Source organism: Schistocerca nitens, chromosome 3 (assembly GCF_023898315.1).
Source record: "Schistocerca nitens isolate TAMUIC-IGC-003100 chromosome 3, iqSchNite1.1, whole genome shotgun sequence".
NCBI classification, from domain to species: Eukaryota; Metazoa; Arthropoda; class Insecta; order Orthoptera; family Acrididae; genus Schistocerca; species Schistocerca nitens.
This window is the reverse complement of record NC_064616.1, coordinates 380,993,496-381,015,792: the sequence shown is the minus strand read 5'-3', so window position 1 is coordinate 381,015,792 and position 22,297 is coordinate 380,993,496. Positions and strand designations below refer to the sequence as shown.

Below are 22,297 nucleotides of genomic sequence, written 5' to 3'. Positions count from 1 at the left end.
CTCTGGCCTCCACAAAGGCGCTGGCCACTGGACTCGTCCTAAAAGCTCCTGCCGCTAGGCCAACGCCACAGTGATGCACTGGGTCGAGTACACGCACCGCTGAGGGCGCCGCCGAAGCATAAATCAGACTCCCATAGGCAAGGCGGGATTGAACAAGGGCTTTGTAAAGCTGCAGCAGAGTAGAGCGATGTGCACCCCAGTTGGTGTTGCTCAGGCAGCGGAGGGCACTGAGGTGCTGCCAGTACTTCCGCTTAAGCTGACGAAGGTGAGGTAGCCAAGTCAATCGGGCGTCGAAAACATTTCCTAAGAATCGATATGTCTCCACTAAAGTGAGTGGATCGTCATGAAGGTAAAGTTCTGGTTCCGGATGAACGGTACGACGCCGACAGGAGTGTATGACACACGACTTAAAGGCCGAAAACTGGAAGCCGTGGGCGAGAGCCCATGACTGTGTCTTGTGGATGGCTCCGTGAAGGCGCCTCTCAGCAACACCAGTGCTGGTGGAGCAGTACGAAATGCAGAAGTCGTCTGCATACAGAGAGGGTGAGACAGACGGCCCTACAGCCGCTGCTAGACCGTTAATGGCCAATAAAAAGAGATACACTCAATACAGAGCCCTGTGGAACCCCATTCTCCTGGATATGGGGTGAACTATGGGAGGCACTTGAACACGGAAAGTACGGGGCGACAGGAAATTCTGGATAAAAATTGAGAGCAGGTATCGGAGACCCCATTCGTATAATGTGGCAAGGATATGATGTCGCCAGGTGGCGTCTGGAAAAGGCTGTTCGGATGGCAGACTCGAGGGATACAAGATTATCAGTGGTAGAGCGACCCTGGCGGAAGCCACCCAGACATTGAGTCAGTATGCCACGTGACACACCATACGTTCCAGCAGCTTACAAACAGCGTTGGTGAGGCTGATGGGCCGATAGCTATCCACATCATGCGGGTTTTTGCCGGTTTTGAGCACCGGGACGATGGTGCTCTCCCGCCACTGCGATGGAAAGACGCCATCGCACCATTTCCGGTTGTAGATGACGAGGAGATGGCGCTTGTAGTCAGACGAGAGATGTTTAATACAATCTGACTGTGGATCCGATCCAGCCCAGGAGCTGTGTTGGGGCAATGTGCAAGTGCGCCGAGGAGCTCCCACTTCGTAAATGGGGCGTTATAGGGTTCACTGTGGCGTGTAGTCCCTTCCATCCGCCGTTTGTGGGTGCGAAAGGCTGGGGAGTAGTTCTGTGACGCAGAGGTTCGAGCGTGGTGCTCAGCAAAGAGGTCATCAATCGCGTTTGCGTCGGTACATAGCGCGCCATTGCTGGTAACCACAGGGACACCTGCTGGGGTCTGGTACCCAAAAAGACGTTTGATCTTCATCCAGACTTGTGAAGGGGACGTATGGCACCCAATGGTCGACACGTACCTCTCCCAACACTCCTGTTACGTCGTTGTAGCAGCTGATGTACATGGGCACGGACCCAGTTAAGGCTATCAGATGCTCTAGGGAAGGGTGTCGCTTATGCCGCTTGTAGAGCTCGACGACGATTGCCTCAGCGACTTACAGCGACCACCAAGGGACTTTCTTTCGCCAGGAGCACCCTAAAGAGCGAGGGATCGCGTTTTCTGCTGCAGAAACGGTTGTGGTTCAAATGGTTCAAATGGCTCTGAGCACTATGGGACTCAACTGCTGTGGTCATAAGTCCCCTAGAACTTAGAACTACTTAAACCTAACTAACCTAAGGACAGCACACACATCCATGCCCGAGGCAGGATTCGAACCTGCGACCGTAGCAGTCGCACGGTTCCGGACTGCGCGCCTAGAACCGCGAGACCACCGCGGCCGGCACGGTTGTGGTAGTCACCTGCTCAATCATCACATCCATGTTGCCATGTGGGGCAGAGTCAATGGTGACATAAGAGGTGAAATTTTCCCAGTCCACCTTGTTTAAAGCCAATCTGGGCAGGCGTCCGCGAGCCTGACGCCTTGGCAGTGACAGGAAGATGGGGAAGTGGTCACTACCACACAGGTCATGTGCTCTCCAGTTGATAGATGGGAGAAGACCTGGGCTGCAAATTGATAAATCAATGGCCGAGTAACTACCTCGAGCCATAATGAAATGTGTGGCGGCCCCAGTTTTTAAGAGGCAGAGGTCGAAATGAGACAGTAAAATTTCGACATCTTTGCCTTGGCCAGTAAGCATGGTGTCATCCCACAACGGGTTGTGGCGTTAAAATCTCCCAAAAGTAGGAAAGGTTTAGGGAGTTGATCAATCAGTGCAGCTAATACATTCAGGGGTACTGCACCATCTGGAGGAAGATATACATTGCAGACAGTTATTTCCTGTGTCGTCCGTATTCTGACAGCCACAGCTTCAAGAGGGGCTTGAAGGGGCACAGTTTCACTACAGACTGAGTTTAGGACATAGACACAAACTCCACCTGACACTCGATTATAGTCGCTACGGTTCCTGTAATATCCCTTATACCCGCAGAGGGCAGGCGTCCGCATTGCCGGGAACCAGGTTTTCTGGAGGGCAATGCAGAAAGCCAGGTGTAAAGCTTAACAGTTGCCGTAGTTCAGCCAGGAGGTGGAAAAAACCGCCGCAATTCCACTGGTGGATGACGTCATCGTGAGACTGGGAAGGCATGAGGCAGTTTACACCTCAAGGTCACCTGCTACCACCGAGTTTTGGCCTGAGCAGTCTATATCCATTGTGTCTGAGAGTCCGGCGAGATCTAGGTCCTCAGCGGACGCCAGAATCTCCACCGCATCCTCAGACACAGAACTTGTAGGTAGCGGTGGTGTGGGTGCCACCGCAAGTTCCTTGTTCTTAGGGGTCTTATTTTTCGATTTCTCGCACTATTCCTTGGGTTTCCCTGGCTGGGAGGACTTCACTGAATCAGTCTCCAGGACTAAGGATTAGCGTGAAGCCCTACGACTAGCTGCTTTTGGGCTCTTCAGCCGCTGGCGGGTGTTATCTTTCCCACTAGCAGAAACCTGGGAAGGGAGTGACCCAAGGGATTCCATCCTAGTGAAAGGAGCCAAAGAAGCCTTACGCTTATCTGGCTCAAAAGTGGGGACTGAAATCCCCGATGGTTGGGGGGGGGGGGGGGGGGCGTTGCTCCCAAAGTAGGTGGTGCGGGAGCAACAAGGAGGGAAGTGCTCCCCCACCATCAAGGGGTAGGTGTAGTCTCCCAGTTCTGAGAGGAGACAGGAATTCGAGGAACTGATGGGACAAGAACTGTTCTCGTAGCGGCAGCGTATGAGGTGGTCATAGCCACAGGATGTAGGCGTTCAAATTTCCTCTTAGCTTCAGTGTAGGTCAGTCGCTCCAGGGTCTTATATTCCATGATTTTCCTGTCTTTCTGTAAAATTGGGATGCGATGGGCGTCCACAATCTCGACAGGTGGGGTTGGAGGTACAGCGGGAAGACATAAGGCCGAACTTCCAGCACTTAAAGCACCGCATCGGGGGAGGGTCACAGCGGTAGACTATCACCTTCTCCTTCTCGGGCAATGTGTCAGCTCAATGGCCAAGATGAAGGCACCGGTGGCAACCCAGTTATCCCTCGGACCCCGGTTGACGCGCCGGACAAAACTAACACCTCGCCAATCTACATTGGCGCGCAGCTCGTAGACAGACTGAAAAGAAGGTCACTGTGGCATATAATACGCTGGACCATATTTAAGCTCTTATGAGGCGTGATGGTAACAGAAACATCCCCAACTTGCCACAAGCGAGTAATGCCCGTGACTGGGAAGAGGATGCCGTTTTTATCAAAACTGACGCAGAGTGCATTTTGGACAAGCGCTCCACCTGCCCAAACTTGTCCTCCATATGCTCCAAAAAAAACTGAAGCTTCATGGACATGAAAGATTCATCAACACTCGTACATACGAGGTACCGAGGCGAATAAGCTTCACTGCCATCCTTAGCCTGGCGTTCCTCCCATGATGAGGCCAGGGAGGGGAACGACTTGGGGTCACATTTCTTAGCATTGAAGTTAGACTTTGCCCGCTTAGAGACTGTTGGCCGCGGACCACCAGCAAGAGATGACGTACTACGCTTCATGGCGTGTCATTTGCCCTGATGCCACCCACTCCGACCAGGGGCCCTCCCCACGGGCGCCACCCAGTCGCAGCAAAGGCCACCTGGCAGGATGGCCAATGACGGGAGTCCCGATGCCCCAGCGTGACGGGCATCTACTCCTTGCCATACGAGGGGAGTTAACGGCGCAGGCATCAGCAGAGTGGTCCCTGTGTTGTCAGGGGGCTACAGCCAAGAGGGTACATGGCGGCCCCACCACAACGGACTGCTGCCGTGCTGGATATGAAGTGCAAAGAATTCCATGGTCATCGTCGGCACAGAAAGTGACACTGCATAGTGCATGGTGGAAAACGCACAGAGGAAGGTGTCCTCGCCCAAGAGATGGAGAATAGGCGAGACTGCAAAGCGACGACGAGAAAGTGGGCTAAAGATTTCAATGCATGATGGACACGATGCAACATGTAAGGCGCCCTTCCCCAATTGGCTCGGTCTTCGGGAAAATTTTGAAAAATTGAGGTCAAACCCTACAGGGGACCATCAAATAAAGGCCGTAAATTGTGAGACGACTCCTTTTAGTCGCCTCTTACGACAGGCAGGAATACCTCGGGCCTATTCTTAACCCCCAGATCCGCAGGAGGGGGGGGGGAGGGAGGGGGGGGGAATAACGTGGCTTTCGTGTCTTTCCGACATGCGTTATATACGGCTACGTGAGCTCTGCCGGCCGATGTGGCCGAGCGGTTCTAGGCGCTTCAGTCCGGAACCGCGTGACCGCTACGGTCGCAGGTTCGAATCCTGCCTCGGGCATGGATGTGTATGATGTCCTTAGGTTAGTTAGGTTTAAGTAGTTCTACGTTCTAGGGGACTGATTACCTCAGATGTTAAGTCTCATAGTGCTCAGAGCCATTTGTTTTGAACGTGAGCTCTGGCGACGATATTAAAAATACGCTCAGAAAGGACCACTGTGCTGCTATTCTTTCCTTGGCTGCCGAAGGCCAAACGCCGGTAGATATCCATTGGAGAATGGAGAACTGTATGGAACACATGTCTGTCGAAACCACCACTGTTGCGTGCTGGGTGCTGCTGTTTCATGGTAATGCATGTCCCTCATATCGCAAATGTAACGCCTAAGTTACGCCAGCTCAAGTGGGAGACACACTAGCACTCTCCCTATAGTCATGGTCTCTCCCCATGCGCTTATAATGCCTTCAGTCTCCCCCCCCCAAAAAAAAGTCCTTGAAGTGTAAAATATTCCTGTTACAGACTCCTTCACGCAGCAGGGTACTGTGTTTTACCAAACGGAAATCTTCAACCTGGTGCGTCTGTGGGATGATTGCCTAAATGGTCACGGCGATTTTGCCTGATTGACAGACCGATTGCGCACTGTACGGCCTTAGAACGCAAACTTTTTGGTAGTCCATTATATTAATACCACTGCCTTTTTTCCGACATTTTGATGATACTAATTTAACGGATGCAAATTTCATAACTGACCGCCACTGACGCCACAGAACGTCGCGTGCGTCTGTTTGCCAGTAACATTACGCATTTCTTCCAGTTTAAATTCTTTATGAAACTAGCTTATATTGGCTGCCGCCATTAATTTGGTCGCTTTCTCTTACTAATAATGCTGAGAGAGAGTTGAAAGTAGTTGCTGGAACAACTGAGAAACTATGCTATCTCACATTGTAACGATGTTTGTTACACGTTGCCTGCCTGCGTGTTAAATAGATATTCAAAACATATCCCTCTTCTAACTACGGAGTAATTCAGTTACAACAGACCCCAAATATTAATAAAAGGCCAGTCACTCTTTTTGTTTCATCCCATAGCGCGTTTCGAGCGCAGATGGTGCTACATACAACTATGATAGGAAAAACCAAGGCACCTGCAACACATATACAGCAGGAAGTTACAACAGCCAACAGCAGTCATTGTATTTTGCACAGGCAAGCTCTAATAACAAATAAACGCCTATTGATTTCAAATGTCTTATGAATGAAGCGGTCAAAATGATACATTGTGTAAAATCTCGACCACTGCAGTCCAGATTGTTTCAAATTTTGTGCGACAAGATGGGTACTGAACACAACACCCTTTTACTACATACAGAAGTAAGAGGGCTGCCCAGAGGAAAATTACCATTGAGGCTTTAGGAACTACTAATGACTTATTGATTTTAATGCGCAAAATCATTCAGTACAAAATTTTACTGAAGTTTTAAGAAATCTTTACGGTCGTTGAAACTCCCAAATCTAGCAGACATTTTACACAGTGCATCCGAATTACGTAATCATTGGAAGGAAATAATGTTAGAATTTTTAATACAAGAGATAAAATTGCATCATTTTAGAGAACATTTAAATTTTGGATTTCTTGAGTTCAAAAATCAGTTTCGAAGCTATTTATAAAGAACTTACATGACTTAGAAAAAATCTTTTACAATATTTTCCGAAGATTAGTGAAGATAATTCCTGGGTTCGAAATCCATTTTCTGTAACAGCTCAGCCAGCAGGCTTAAATGCAAGACACTATGTAAAACTACTGGACTTAACAAGTGACTGATTTAAAGCAAATGCACAAATAGCAGCCATTGTGTAATTTCTGGTCCAATTTTAAGGAATAATATCAGAATTTACGATAACAAGGTACAACTGTTTTACTTTCGTTTATCACTGCATATTTATGTGAAGTAGACTTTTTATGCTGCAACGTAGGCGAAGTTCAGGAACAGGCTTGACACCGCACCAGATACTTTAATTCAACTTTCTACTATTGTATGCCAAGAATATTTGTAGTTTAATGGCCCAAAATTACGGAAGCCACTGAAAACTTTATTCCACTTTGTTGTTTTGTGTTAGCGAAAAAACTTAAATAATTACTAAATACGTCTGAAATATGAAGTTCTATGTTATCAGTTATAATTTGAAATAGAAGTAATCACTGAATAAAATAAGTTTATTATTTTTAAAATTTTGTTGATTTTATTAACCTTTAAAATAAACTAGGTGTTCCATGAAAGTATCAGGTTTCTCGAAGTATTCCGCCAGACGGTACGTCTGGAAATCCCTGGTCCAGAATAAATTCTATGTGCAAGTCTGAGGAAGTTTTCTAAATGTTTGCGTGACCTGTGTCTGAGGCAGGAGGTGGATGCCAGTTCGGTATTCACCTAGTGGGATGTGGGAAACCGCCTAAAAAACCACATCCAGACTGGCCAGCACACCGGTATTCGTCGTTAATCTGCCGAGTGAATTCGAACCGGGGCCAGTGCCCCGCCCCCTTCGCAGAAGCGGGCGTTCGAACATGTACGGCTATTCAGGCGGGTAACACGACCACCTGGTAGTAGTTGGGTAACTAATGCTTTGGCCGTGAGGTTACCATAAAATGTAAAAGGTTACAGAATATACATGAAATGTATTCGCAGTTGCGAATATGAACAACCGTCAGCTGACAATGAAAAATTTGTGTCGGACCGGGACTTGGATCCGGATTTCCCGCTTATCGCGGGCGGTCGCCTTCCATGAGGCATCGGAGCACGCTCCACGGCCAGACCCAAACTTCCACATGTCGTCAAACACGTGTCAATAACCCGCACTCATACATTTATATGCATATTTCCGCACAGGGGACATTGAAAGTCGCATGTTCGGTGTCAGCGAATAAATACGATATTGCAGTGCCTGTGTTGTTCAGAATCACGAAGCACTGTGATTCACTGCATCGTAATTCTGAAAAAACAGCGACTGCAATTTCGTATTACAGAAGACAGCTATCTTCTGATGGAGATGGTTATCTGGCCCAACATCAGAGCAGGTTATTTGTGAATAAATAATTTTTATGCACCTTTTGTTGATTTCTGAAACACAGTAGCTTTCAAGTCTTATCTACGCTTTAGAGCATCAGATTTAGAGCAAAAAGGAGACACCGGGAATATTTCGAAAGAAGATTACAATTCAATGTCTCAGTGATGATGGGACAATGATCGCTACAAGCTGGTAACGGACAAGGAGGGAGGAGGTAACCGGACGTGACCTTTAGATGTAACTAGCCCGGCATTCGCCTTAAATTAGTGAAACACCGGAAAACAACATTTGGATGACCACATGGTGGTTTCGAGTTCGCTCCTCCTACAGGTGAGCCCAGTCACTTCTCTATCTCTATCTCCATCCGTGGGAAATTTGCACGCAAATTAGAAGTATTGTGACCTTTCACATGTCCAATGAAAGCAATTAAAGAACCAGCGAAAGCTGTGCCAAAAAATGGTTCAAATGGCTCTGAGCACTATGGGACTCAACTTCTCAGGTCATTAGTCCCCTAGAACTTAGAACTACTTAAACCTAACTAACCTAAGGACATCACACACATCCATGCCCGAGGCAGGATTCGAACCTGCGACCGTAGCAGCCTCACGGTTCCGGACTGCGCGCCTAGAACCGCGAGACCACAGCGGCCGGCCAAAGCTGTGCCGTAGACCAATTGTTCATACATTTTGTGTGTTAGGTATAAGCAACTTCTCCATCTGTAGCCATGTACACAGTATACTGTAATCGTAAATAAAGGTATAAAATAGGGCGCAAAAAGTATGGAAGTGGCTCAAGCGAGATTTTCTCATAGGCCTTCATATTTCAACTATTACATGAAGCAAGAGACCGTTCAGGACTGAAAGTACTCAAAAATAACCCGTAACGCATAGGACATCCTCTCTGCAGCTAATACGAGTCCCTGAGGGTTGTGGAAGAGAAAAATTCCCATCAGCGAACCCACACATTAAAGTTACCCCAGTTTATTTTGTGGACGGTTCGAAATAACGTAACGGGGTTTTTACTTTATTGTAAAAAACAGCGGTGTAATCACCGCCTGCAAATGTGTGGAATGCTCGTAGACATAATGAGGATACCAACTTCAATGCTAATTCTGTACAACTGATGCAGTTAAAAACTATTATTTCTTATCTTAGTTGCTGAACCAGTCAACCAAATTACATATTCAGAAACTTTATGGGCATTGGCCAGAAAAATTACTGAAGTATCAGTATATGTGGATTTTACCAGAATTTTTGAAGTTGGTGGCACTCTAATATCATGAAACGTAATATGCTTTTCCCTTTTTATTTATTTATTTTACTTTATGTCATGTTGACATCCATAAACAATTTTCAGTTTTTAAGACAGGACTTCCCTTTACTTGTATGAGTAACACTGGCTTCCAAAGGTTATGAAGACTATCTTAGTTTGCATTTTTGATACCAGGGTGGTCATTCTGCCAATAACCGGCTAAGAACTTCACCAAAACTTCCGTAACACGATAATTCTTACAACTTCCCAACAAATCGGTAGGTCTGGCTAACCTAACCTAACCTAAGGATTTAACTGACTCCTTGGTTAACTGAATATCGTCATACTTAAAACACATTTTCTTTTCGGAATAATAAGTTTAAAAAATGACTTAAATGTTTCAATGTCGAAATCAAGTATTCCTTTATCACTCACATCACAGAAGAAATAATCTTTTATTACTAATTTTCAGCGAAATACGCAAGTAAAGCTTAGCAAATACTACATAGGCCCTACTGCGCGGAAGTCACGCGAACAATGAAGTTTCGCTCGCACTGCGCTTGTGAGATAGCAGCAGTTTCGGAAACGTTCATTTCTCTTTATTACACGAAGAAATGAGCACGCCCGACTCTTTTACTTAGCAACTGTTTCAGTTGCAGCTGTTATTCAACGTCTTTCTCTACCGCATAGGTTTTTACAGCCAGTCTTCCTCCGCCGAGCCATGTTCTCGTTCGCAGTTACCGAAACGTAAAATCGCGACAACACTCATATAGGCCTACTTTTGCTAAAGCAACCCTATACCACCGTGTTCGCAATAAAGTTATCTACATTTTCTTTATGACTGTATATGAAAATTCGATGAGGCAATTTACTCCTACAGGCTTATCTGTTTGCACCTGGCAACCTTTCATCGTTATCTGGAAAAAGGTAGACAGACTTACTTTGGCGTTTTATTGACACATTTTACTTTTGATTTATATTAACTTTAACAAACTTCATAAGACTAACTACCGAAAAAACCTTAAACAATTTTGATTAAAAATAACTGTGCACGGATATGGGGTGACAATCCTAACATGCTTTGTTTATTTACAATTATAGTAAATAGAGATTTTATTAGGAAAATCGATGAGAAGATCTAAGTGAGTCGGCACCTTAGACTATAAGCTCAAGGAGGTCCCTTGCGCTAGAGTTCGCTAACTTACTTGACGACCTGTTCCACTGTGTCACGTGGTAACCAAGAGTGCTGCTCTGCCACAGGTGGACGTAAGACCTAAGTTACAGTATGTAACACCACCTTTACTGCCCTTACTTTTCTTACGACAGCCTGTTTTACTGTTTGTTTGCAACGACACGCCGCTCGAAAACTGCAATCTTTCTTATTACAGATACAGTGCACCGACGGCGACTCCTTTAATGATCAATTAACTTCAACAGGCCGAATGTCGGCAAATAATGCTATCATACAATAGTAAACAAGACTAACATCAAGTATCACAGTCTGTCCCCTAAACCTTTGAGTGTAACTGTGTGCGAGAAAAAACACATTCGAAGCATGTGAAGACTATGCTCTTAGTTTCGGATAACATTCAGTAACGTAAGAGTTCAGGATGAAAACTTCGCTACGTTATTGGCCACGGACATATGAGCTGTTAAAGCCAAAAAAGATCACTATCTCTTGCTCGCAGTTTACATCTCAGCAACAGCGAGACTTGCAATCACCCATCAGACCCCACAATACTAATCCATACACAGTTCACAGTGGTCTGCGTTAAGATAGCTGTTGCGCACATGGGCCCTTTAATGTGACCCTAAAGCCCTAAATGGGGATACAATCACCTGTGACGAGTATGTCCTATAAAGAGTCGCGATTTAGTATCAAGATGAAAAGCGGCGAATTCACTCCCCGCGAGTGTGTTGAAGACAACACATAGTGTGAAACATACAGGCACAATAGCGGCGAACAGGGGGTGTACACAATAATCAGCATTAATGGAAAGAAGCAGCCCGTTACATAAAGCTGTTCTTTGATAGCTCCCATTCGGGAGGACGACATTTCAAATCCTTGTCCGGCTATCCACACTTAGTTTTCCCGTGGCTGCCCTAAATCGATTAAGCCAAATGATCCATGTTTCCTCTGGAGAGGACACGGTCGATTCGCTTCCCAAGAACTTCGGAACTCAGTCTCCAATGACATCATCGTCGATGAGCCATTAAGACCTGATCTTCTTCCTTTTCTCTGACAGCTCACAGCATCGGGGGCAAAATTTTGAAGTAGTTTGTTCTACACTATGGATTGTGGCGTTAGTAGTGTCTCCTTCCTATTAGACGGCTTCACTATTCTCCGTAGAACTCGCTTCGTGAAAGATATGTTCCACTATGAGGTCATTATTCCACTGCCTGTCAATTTGTACCCGAATTTAAAACATACTGAAAGGGTCTGTTTGCTTAAACGACATACTGGGAAAGACGACTGCCACTGAGATTGAGTCTACTCTTCTTGAGGAGCGCTACAATGTCGCGCAGGAACTGTTCAATAATTTCATTGAAGAAACGGCTGTTTGGCCTGTTTGAGCAACTCAACCGGGATACAACTTGTTTTGTAAAGTTTTGTGTCGTGTTGGCAACAATTTCAAAGCACCTACATGAAAATAATCCAGTGCATTCAGCTGTGTTAGAAAGTATCTCCTCCAATGTAAGCATATAGGACAAAAAAAAAAATAGTCGTCCCCAAGGAAAAATTAGGATAATACCGCTTAACATCATCTTTAGCCTTAATAATGCCCTCAATTCGATGATGATGATGAAAGAATACTAGTTACTGTACGCGTGTCACATCAAGCTGAAGCCACTGAAGGCTGATTACATCTCGTGGAGCTGCGTATCTGCAGGGATGTTTGTGCTACGTTTCGTCCGCTTTTGCAAACATTTCCAGACATTTTTTGTGGGGTTAAGACGAGTGACTTGCGGGCCAGTCAAGGTGCGATATGGTGCCTGATTGCCACGTAACCATTACCGCTGAAATACATGAGTGGCCGCGCGGTTTGAGGCGTCACGTCACGGACTGCGCGGCCCCTCCCGACGGAGGTTCGAGTTCTCCCTCGTGTGTGTGTGTGTGTGTGTGTGTGTGTGTGTGTGTGTGTGTGTAGACAAAATTCAACACGTCGTTCTTAACGGAGCCAAATCGACATGTAATGGTAACTTCCGGAGTACCCATAGAAAATGATATAAGGTGTTTACTATATATGCAGCTCATGGATAACGTCGGAAGCTCCATGAAACTGTTCGCGCGATGCAGCTGTCTATAAGAAGACAGCAATGCAAGATGACTGTAGCGACTTGCAGGAAGACCTGCAGAGACTCATAACTGGTGCAGGGCCTGACAGCTGACCGTGAACGTAAACGAATGTAATGTATTTCGCATACATAGGAGAACAAATCCACTACTGTTCAATTCCACTAGGTGACAAAATGCTAGAAACAGTAACTACCGTAAAATATCTGGCAGTAACCATCCGGGTCGACCTTAAGTCGAATGACTACATGAAACAAACTGCTGGAAAAGCAGATGCCAGGCTCAGAGACACTGGCAGAATGTTAAGGAAATGTAACTCATACGCGATAGAAGTGGCTTATAAGCCACTTGGTCGATCGATTTTTGAGTATTGCTCATCAGTCTGGGAACCTTACCTTACCAGATTCGATTAACAGGAGAGGGAGAGAAAGAAGATCCAACGATGAGCGACGCGCTTCGTCAAGGGAGAGTTTAGGGGGCGCGAGAGCGTAACGGAGATGCTCTATAAAATCTAGTGGCATACGCTACACGAGAGTAGTATCGTACCAAGGAGAGGTTTACTGTTGAAATTCCGAGACAGAACGTTCAATATTACTGAACACTAGGAAATATTGAGCAGTGATATTCACTGTCTAGAGGGTGCTCTCATTTACTTTCGCCTGCAGAGCTCTCACTCCGTGGTCGACATCTTTACATTTCGGTAACGGAATCTATTTGCTCCGTAGTGAACCATCCTCGATGGTGCACAAATGTTTGTAATTTGTGGTTTTGACGTATTTTCACGTGATGACTAGTGGCATCATTAGCTGCCAAACATAGATTTCTATCTATACTCTGCAAATCGCACAAGTGCGTAGCGAAGGCGACTTCGTGTTACACCCTATATTTCGGTTTTCTCCACTTCCATTAACGGATGAAGCGTGAGAAGTTTCTGTTGCTTGTGCGCTTTGTATCGACTATTCACCTTCATGGTCCCTATGAAAGCAGTATGTTGGAAAATTAAGTAGATTATGCTCCAAAGACATTTCCCTACTATTTTATAAGTGTTACAAAACTGTTGTTCGTACGTGCCTGTGAATTCTAATTTTGCAGCGTTCCTGTTATACATTTCTGCCATTCCAGTCTGAGACTGCGCTGCCTGTCGTCGTAATCTCTCGCGGTATCGCTTGTTAATCCGATTTCATCTGGGTCTAGCACATCTGAGAAGCTGTGTAAGTGTTTTAAAAATTATATCTTCTGTGGACGCATTGCATTATCTCAGAATTCTGGGCAATTCTTGTTGAAGTCGGTATTTGACAAGACTGACCCCTGTTGCACCTTGTTAAAGTTGTCGTCAACAGTTTTTTTTTCGTCACGTGCACAATTTTACGTCTCTCTGCATAAAAAAACTAGTTATCCATTCTTTTAACAGGATGAAATAAGAAACAGGTGTGGCATTGTTAAAAGAGGCAACTCGCGCTGACGAAGTGGTTGAGAGAAATCACGGAATGCGTAGTAAACGAGGAATATCACTGAACTCCGGCAAAATGGAGTCTAGTGTAGTAAAAACTGCGCTGTATCTGCCGGTAGTTTCTAATTACTTATGTGGCTATTTAACAGATTAAGCCTCAATATGATGCTCAGTGTTATACGGCACTGCTGATGTTGACTTCTATGTGGAAGAAATCATGAAGCGCCAATTATCTTTCGCACTTACCGAGGGCCGTAGTGCAGTGGTTAAGGCAATGGATTCGCATTCGGAAGGACTGGTGTTCAATTCCCCTTCCGGCCAATCAGGTTTAGGTTTCCGTCGTTTCCCTAATTTACTTGAGGTGGCCCCTATCCTATTCCATCCTTTCCTTGCTCTTGCTCGCGCTTCGGCTCTACGGACCTCGTCGTCGGCATGACAAACCCTAATCATCTTTCCTTGGTACTTATCAAGAGCAATAACTTTCGTGTTAGCAACGAGTTTCACACCACTAAATCGAGAGGGGTTTCTCAGCAACTGACGAAAGATTGTATTGGACGACTGCTAGATGGCACCCCTTTTTGGGTAGTAACACCTGACTACCTGATTGCTCCCCCACTCTTACAGCAAAGGTACATTTTGATAAACAATTTCCAGCTGGCTAAGAAACCTCAACGTTTCCAGTATCAAACCTCTGATAGTACAAACAAAAAATATGATGTAATGCCGAGAACCCGCATGTTGCGACTAAACACTAAAGTATACGGCAAAATCATACAAAGTACATTGTAATCTTAGAACTGTCATTCGTGGTTTTTACGAGTGCTTTTAAATCTCCTTTATATGCTTATTTATTGTTCACTACCTAATGCTCACTGATAAATAATCCGTCATTTTCCGAAAGTAACTAGCTAACTGAAAAATCTGATCACACCACGAATTAAGAGCGAATAAAGTTAATAACACAGCAACTGCGAACGTACGCTATCATTATAAGCTGACCTGACCTGACGCAATCTCGAACAATCAACAACATTGTTTTCCATATTTTAAAGTAGGGAGCAAGCAACTTTCGAAACTTCCTGGTAGCTTGAAACTGTGTACCGGACCGGAACCCGGAGACTTGCCTTTTGCGGAAAGTTCTCTTACGACTGAGGTAGTTTCGTCAGAACATCGGTTATCTTACTGATACCGAGACGACTTTTGTATGGATACCTTACACATTATATTTAAATTGTTACTAAAACTTCATACGAAACAAGCTTAAAGATTCTTGTGAAAAATCAGCTTCTCAATCTAATATTAATCGCAAACTTCTCGCTTTGATCACCAAGGAATTACTACCCCTCCTCTAGTTTCAGTCAAGAATAGTTATCTAGCGATTGTAGCTTCATGTGACACAGCTTTGCGACACATCTAATCTCCTTTCCTTCTGTTTTCATCGGAAAAGTGATAACGCATAATATACGCGGGCGTGCTGAAAAGTAATGCCTCCGAATTTTATATGTGAACACTCTTAACAGCTTTTTAAATAAACAAACGGTTTAATATTCTAAATATTTATTCTTCACGTCTCCATATTCATTTCCCAACGCAGTCACCCTGACGACGAACATTTCTCGTGAAGAGAGATCAGGTTGCTGATGCCTACACTGTAGAATGTTTGACTTTGCTGACGGAGCCACAACCTCACCTCTGCTTGCACCGCTACATCACTATCCAAGTGAAGTCCTCGAAGGTGTTCTTTATGTTTTGGAAACAGATTAAAATCAGATGGGGTCAAGTTGGGAGTGTGTGGAGTATGGTCGAAGACAGTGAACCCAGGGTGTCGGATTGTTGCAGGTGTCACAGCGCTCATGTGTGGTCTGGCATTGTCACGCTGATGGAGAGGGTGCTCAATGTGTGGACGAACTCTTCTGACTCGGAAACCGAATAGAGCACGCCCTTTCTCAAGCACCGACGTAGTTACGTTAACATCGCCATGTTACACGCTACAATTCGGAGCCCTCTAGAGGGAGAGGGCTGCAAATAGGTAAACATGAAGAACAGATGTAGAATGTTAATAAAGTTTGTTTTATTTTAAAATCTTCATGAGTTTTTACATAAAAAGGTCGGAGGCGTTGCTTTTCAGCACGCTCTCGTGTGTGTGCCAAAAGTGGTTACAAAGTATGCATAAGAAACGACACCAAGCTGGTGTATGTATTAGCTACCAATTGAAGTATGAACATGCAGACTAAAATTGCGTGCTATACCAATGTCTGTCGCCTCTACAGATGCAACAGTTGTCGAGCCGTTATAAAGGAAGCATTTTATCGATGCGACTATCAAGCGCCTTACACGCGACCATAGCGTACGCTCAAACAGCGGTTTGCATAGCGACAATAGCCCGTCGTGTCATTTCCCGGAAGGAGTTGGCGCATGCTGTCGACAGTTAACAGTGGACCCCGTTGAGAACACTAGTATCACTAGACTCAGTGACGAAGCTAGTAATCTTTCGTTCTTTTTACATATTCGCAGATACCCTCGTGCAACAACAACTAACAACAATATGGGAATTGTGGGCCCGCCTTGATGCAAAACATTTACTTATTTATTCATTCACCATACCAGTTTCAGGGACAAATAACACCTACATCAGTGTGTTGTTCCAATTCTACAACATTCAGAAATGGTGTCGTTATAAAACAATCCCAATTGTATAACGCTGACACACACAAGCTCACGTTTTTGTAATTGTTTACTAACAGCCGCTCATACAGCTGCAGATGACATGATGAATGCCGAGGAAACGGCAACCGAAAAACACAGAAAATACGCCGCACACAGTGACAACAATCTTAAAACCATGCTGTGACGAATAGTAAATAAGGTATTATAAAAATATTCACAGAAAACAATATTTAAACAACAGCACATATGTAATAAGGTTTACAATGTTTTATAACTATGCAATGTTTTGGAGTTAAAGAACCCACTGATGATGGCGACATTTGTCGCTAAAACTAATTTGGAGAATGAATGAATGAATAAATCAAGTATTTTGCATGAAGGCGGACCTACAATTCCCACATTGTTATATATATATATATATATATATATATATATATATATATATATATATATATATGCGAACGTGGACCAGTGGAAGAGTTCCAAGACAAAATTATCGAACTGACAACTAATTTTCATCTGACGTAAGAGAAATAGCGCCTAATGTCCAGCAACTTAACAGTTTTCTCCTTTCTCGTTGTGCGCATGTACTGAGATCTCCATACGAAAAGCCACAAATCGTTATATTCATAGCATTAAGACTTTTAGGAGAAAAAAAATGGCGCAGCTGAACTCTACCTAAAACATTGTTTGTACACTGATATTTAGTGGCGCTCAGTCGGATATCAGCATTCAGATGCCTCACGGTATTACTATACTGGTCTCTCGAAGATAGAACATGCTGCACATCGCGAAGTGGTCTGCCGTCAAATTACAAGCTAAATGCTTTCGCTATCAAAGGTGGTCGTTACAGCGCAATCGATCGTTAGCAGTTCCGCAACTCTGGTCAAATCCGCTAGCCCGTAGTCCTTCCTAGAACCTTTGCCAGTATTTCGTACCCACCCACATAAGTTATTTAACAGATTCTCGAGTTGAGTTCCTCCTAATGTGTTTACACGAAACATAACTTTACAATTGGCATTTTATGGCATGGTAGGACTGAATTATGTGCTTAAAACTGACGACGTAAACCAGCTCTCAGATAAGGAAAAAACAGTGCATGTCAACTTTCATAACACCGTGCCTAGTTGAGCTCTGTGGTGTTAAAAACTAACCTATTTAATGAGAGCCGCTTCACGGTCTCAAAAAAATAAAATGTTACAACTAAAACATTACCACTATTAATCACAAACAAATGCAAAATTTTAACAATTTTTTTCGGGTCATATTCAAGTATTACCTTCGGCCTCATTCGTACGATGTCAAAACACACCTTACTCAGCACAGGATACGGAGCACTTTCATTGCCTACGACTGATAGATGGTAACAGCGATGCCTGCACTTAATTTAATGCACTAGTTTTTTAATCACATGCCTGTTGATAAATACTGGTTGATAAGGAAATCAGAAATTATTACTGAAAGAGTTGATACTGTAATGGAAGATACAGCCGGAATAACTTGGAATCGCTACCCAGCACTGCAACTTCTGATACGCCGTCTCGGGAACAAACAAAAGAAACTCAACATTAACACTTGAAGATTTCAAAAGGACGAATATGTTTCTGTTTATTTAAAAGGCTGACTGAAAAGTGGGGTACCAGCTGCCTCATTCTCCCTTCCCCAGCATCTTTAAACATTTTGGCATGTGAACATATTCACACTTATTTGTAACATGCAACTCTACATCTACATCGATACTCTGCAAACCACATTTCAATGCCTGGAAGAGGGTTCTCCTCAAACTCCTATAAGCTCCCCTAGCTCAAATCCACTGGTCCATCAATGTAAGTTACTCATACCCACCACTCCAAGTTCCCCTTTCTCACTCATTCAGTCCAACATATTGTCAGTGTCTCTCTCTGTCGTTGTCTCCTGTGTCACGGCCACAGTCCTCTCTGCTCTGTCCTACAATAAAGTCACATCTCATTGTCACTACATCCTCCTTGCTCTCTTTTACTGCTAAAATCTCGCTCCTTCCTTTTACACTGCTACTGTCTCTTCCCACCTCTCTCTCTCTCTCTCTCTCTCTCTCTCTCTCTCTCCCCTTCCTCATTGTCATATATTCTCTCTCACTGTCATTTGCTCTCACCCACTTCCACTATCTTTATTCTCCCTTCTCCTCTCCCCCTGGCACTGTCTCCTCTACACTCTTCCTAGTGCTGTTCTGTCACTGTCAACTACGTTCCAGTGTCACCGTGCCGTCCCCGCCCCCCTCTCGCACTACTATTGTCTCTTTCACTATCTGTAACATAACCACTATCTACTATCTCCCAGTAATTATTACTTTTCTGTATTTCTGCCACTCCCACTGTCTTCTCTCTCAGCATAAAAAAGCTTGACTACGATCATATGTCAAAATTTTTGGAATTTTTTAAAAATATTTTGAGGTATGTAGAACGACGCAGGTGGTTCCCACTTTACAGTCAAAATATTTTAAATGGACAGGAACATACTCGCAAATTTTGTGCTCCAATAGGAGCATTTTTCTGCTGGTTTCCTCCCTTTCCCTGTTGCAGCAAGGCATATAACTCATATAAAAAGAAATGTATTGGTTAGTAAAATTTAGATAGTTTACTTATGTGAAATTAAAATAACGCAAAACTAACGTTACACCAGAGATTGGATTTAGCATGCGCTTCAGTACTACAGCATGGGGTTTCCAGACAACGGAGACACTTTACAGCATATTTCTCCGTGCTACGTCCCTTTATAAACTACATTTTTTCATCACAACGGATTTTACGGGCACATTTTGCATGAACAAGTCGGGTAGCTATGACCCTTGTATCTAGGAAACGGATAAAGATACGAAGAAAATTTGCAAGGTTGTTCGAGATTGGATCTTAGGAACATATCGTATAAATTTTAGCCATCTGCTGTGCATGGCAGTCTTCGAATATTTTTCTCGGTTTTGGTGACGTCAAAATATGGTAAAAAAATCCGAGGAACGCCCATGAATTAATGGTGCCTCCGTAAGTCCCATCAAGCCCACTGTACACCACATCAAAATGCAAAAAAGAACCAAACGATTTGCTCCATCTGCCTAAGCAGGAGGAAGTGTACAATATTCATACTCTGGCCCTGTACTGTAGGATAGTGACACCATTCATCTGTTGCATATACAAGTAGTCCCTAGTCCATGGGCTATCCAAAACACTTGGCACTACCCTTTTATCAAAGTCACCCGAGTTGTGAATACCGAAAATCCCGTTTTTATGGGCGGCGTTTTGGAATGTATTAGGTACCCATGCTGTCACTTGCATACAGATGACCAGAAATTTAGAAATGCTTGAAAAGCAATTCTGACAATAGCTATGAATCTTGTGGTGGCAAACATAAGCCTCATAACAAATCGCTACTGTGTTAATCCCAGATTCGTAAGAACATATGCGGATGGATGGTTGTTAACACACTGCCGACGTCAAACTGAAGGAAGAGCTCAGACGAGGGCATACGAAAGTATACATTGCACAAGAGAAATTACTCAGTCCAGCGTGACAGAAATTTGAGTACTCCCACGAGAGTTTCATCTTTCTGAGGAATATTTTTTCGTAACTCTAACAAGCAAAACAAACCAGTTTCGCCAATGTTCAGTTTCTCTAGCTACATGAATTATCAGCAAAATGCTCAGCAGCGAATCACACACATACATACGGTACTAAAATACGATAACTACAAAATGAAAATCTTTTCACGCTGTGCATGAAAGTCCAGCGAGTAATATATGCTTTTTAGAACAATAAGGTTAAAAATTTCAGTTGTCAGCGCCACAAAACAAAATATTTACAGGAAGACAAAAAAAAAAGGTACTGATGATTTAAACACTACATAAACAAACTACTTCGAAAAAAAGAACAGCATATTCTTTCACTGGGAATCTTGTTGATACACACAAGAAGATAATACTACATGATTATATTCAGTGTGGGACATGAAAATAACACTTCTCGCTCTCGCTCGCCAGTTCAGAAGATGGAACAAATATCCCAGTGGCAGAGAGAGAGAGAGAGAGAGAGAGAGAGAGATGTAGGTTCAGGCGTAAGCATCCTCATGCGCACGAAGTTTCCGCGGTAAATACAATCTGTCCACTGAAGAAGCCATGACAGCCAGGCCATTCCATAATACATTTTCATTAATAGGCCTCGCTTTCAAAACTAGTGCATTTATTATATTTACAGATCCTGTCTTGAAATAGCAGCCACATGACTAAAACATTTAAATTCATATGGCTGACAAATAGTAAAGACGCATTACGAATTTGTCAACTACACATTAGAATCTGAGCTACATCACGTGCCGAATGAAATGCTCTACAAATGAACTTAAAACATTGCAATTTTTCACATACATTAAAGGATAGAAAGCAATATATCGGAAAGGCGCGAAGATGGTGTTGATATTGCAAAACACAAAAATTATAAACACTAATATCAATGAGTGATTCGTAAATGATAGTGGAAATAATCTAGTTTGTTGAAGCAGTAGCAATTTCTGTCAGTAGACAGCAGCAGCAAACTAGGGCGATACTATACTCACAATAACTGTTCGATCCTAACCTCAAATTCCGTGAACTCCCATGCAGCCAATACAAACGAAAATACATATTTGCAACCGCCAATGGCACTTTAATTGCAACCCATCACACTATGTTTTGCTCGTTATAAAAATTCAGCGATTGTGCACCATAAAGAGGCAGCAACTACACCACTTTACCGACAAGCCAACAGCTGATGAAAAGTATGATTTCATGAAACTCGTTCACTAATATAAGCTGCAGTTTGTATTTCTCTGTATGGCCATTGACAATGGCGGTCACGACTTTTGAACGGACAATCAATAGGCTCACATATCATGTTCCATAGCCCCATGCACTAGGATGGCACTCACCTGAGGAAGGTTTGCTGAGATCTGTCGCTGAAGAGAGTCCCGCTCTTTTTCTACTTCTTGAAGTTTTGCTTCTGTTTCACACAGCCTTTCTTGAGCTTCTCGTAGACTGTCCATAAGCTTGTCCCGTTCATCCAACATTGAAACCATAAGCTGTTCGAAGTTCGCATCTTCTCCAGAGAATTGCGAACTTCTCTGACTGATACTGTCCTCCGAAATTGTCGGCATCACATCACACATCATATTCCACATGGTTGCTTATTCGGAAGCACCGGCAAAGAGTGGTAAATATTAGCGGAAAACAAGAAACTGAGCAGTTTCGGACTACAACACTAACGGAATGAATATCTATATTTTACAGAACATGCAGCTATTTATATTATCTAGAACTGACACACGGGGCTGTTAACGCTTCATTGCAGATACGATCATACACACAACAATCGAAGCGGCAATACTTCATCGGCATTATTGCCGAACCACTAGCGTGACACACCTACGTTCAGTCTCCTACCACCCCATTACTACAACTACACTCCTTAACCCACGCGGCCATATTGAAACATGACGTCACAAATGACAGACGCCGAGAGGTCACGGGACTTGAGCATCATGACTGAAAGAAGTCGAAGCAATGCGAATAGTCTTTGCTTGGTATCGCGCCGTAAGAAGTGTGATGTGTGGCTAGTATTGTCATAAAATTGAGGCGTTTTTTTTTTTTTTTTTTTTTTTTTACAATTAAAGAGCTAAATAAACTGGTTTGCGACGGATAAGTCAATTGCATAAACCTTTGCAAGTTTAATAGTAGTACAGCAAAAACAAACACACTAGGACAGCCAATAAATGTTAATCGTTAT

General features: G+C 43.8%; 1 protein-coding gene across 2 annotated transcripts in view; it reads right to left on the bottom strand.

Annotated features, from left to right (window-relative positions):
- Window positions 1-21,982, bottom strand: part of LOC126248319 (liprin-alpha-2-like) — a 136,150-nt gene extending 114,168 nt beyond the window's left edge. For both annotated transcript variants that reach the window (XM_049949208.1, XM_049949207.1), the window contains exon 1: window positions 21,444-21,982. In XM_049949208.1, coding sequence (XP_049805165.1) covers window positions 21,444-21,692 — 249 coding nt within the window. In that variant the 5' untranslated portion in view covers window positions 21,693-21,982. The remainder of the gene's footprint in view (window positions 1-21,443) is intronic.
- Between the last annotated feature and the right edge of the window lie 315 nt (window positions 21,983-22,297).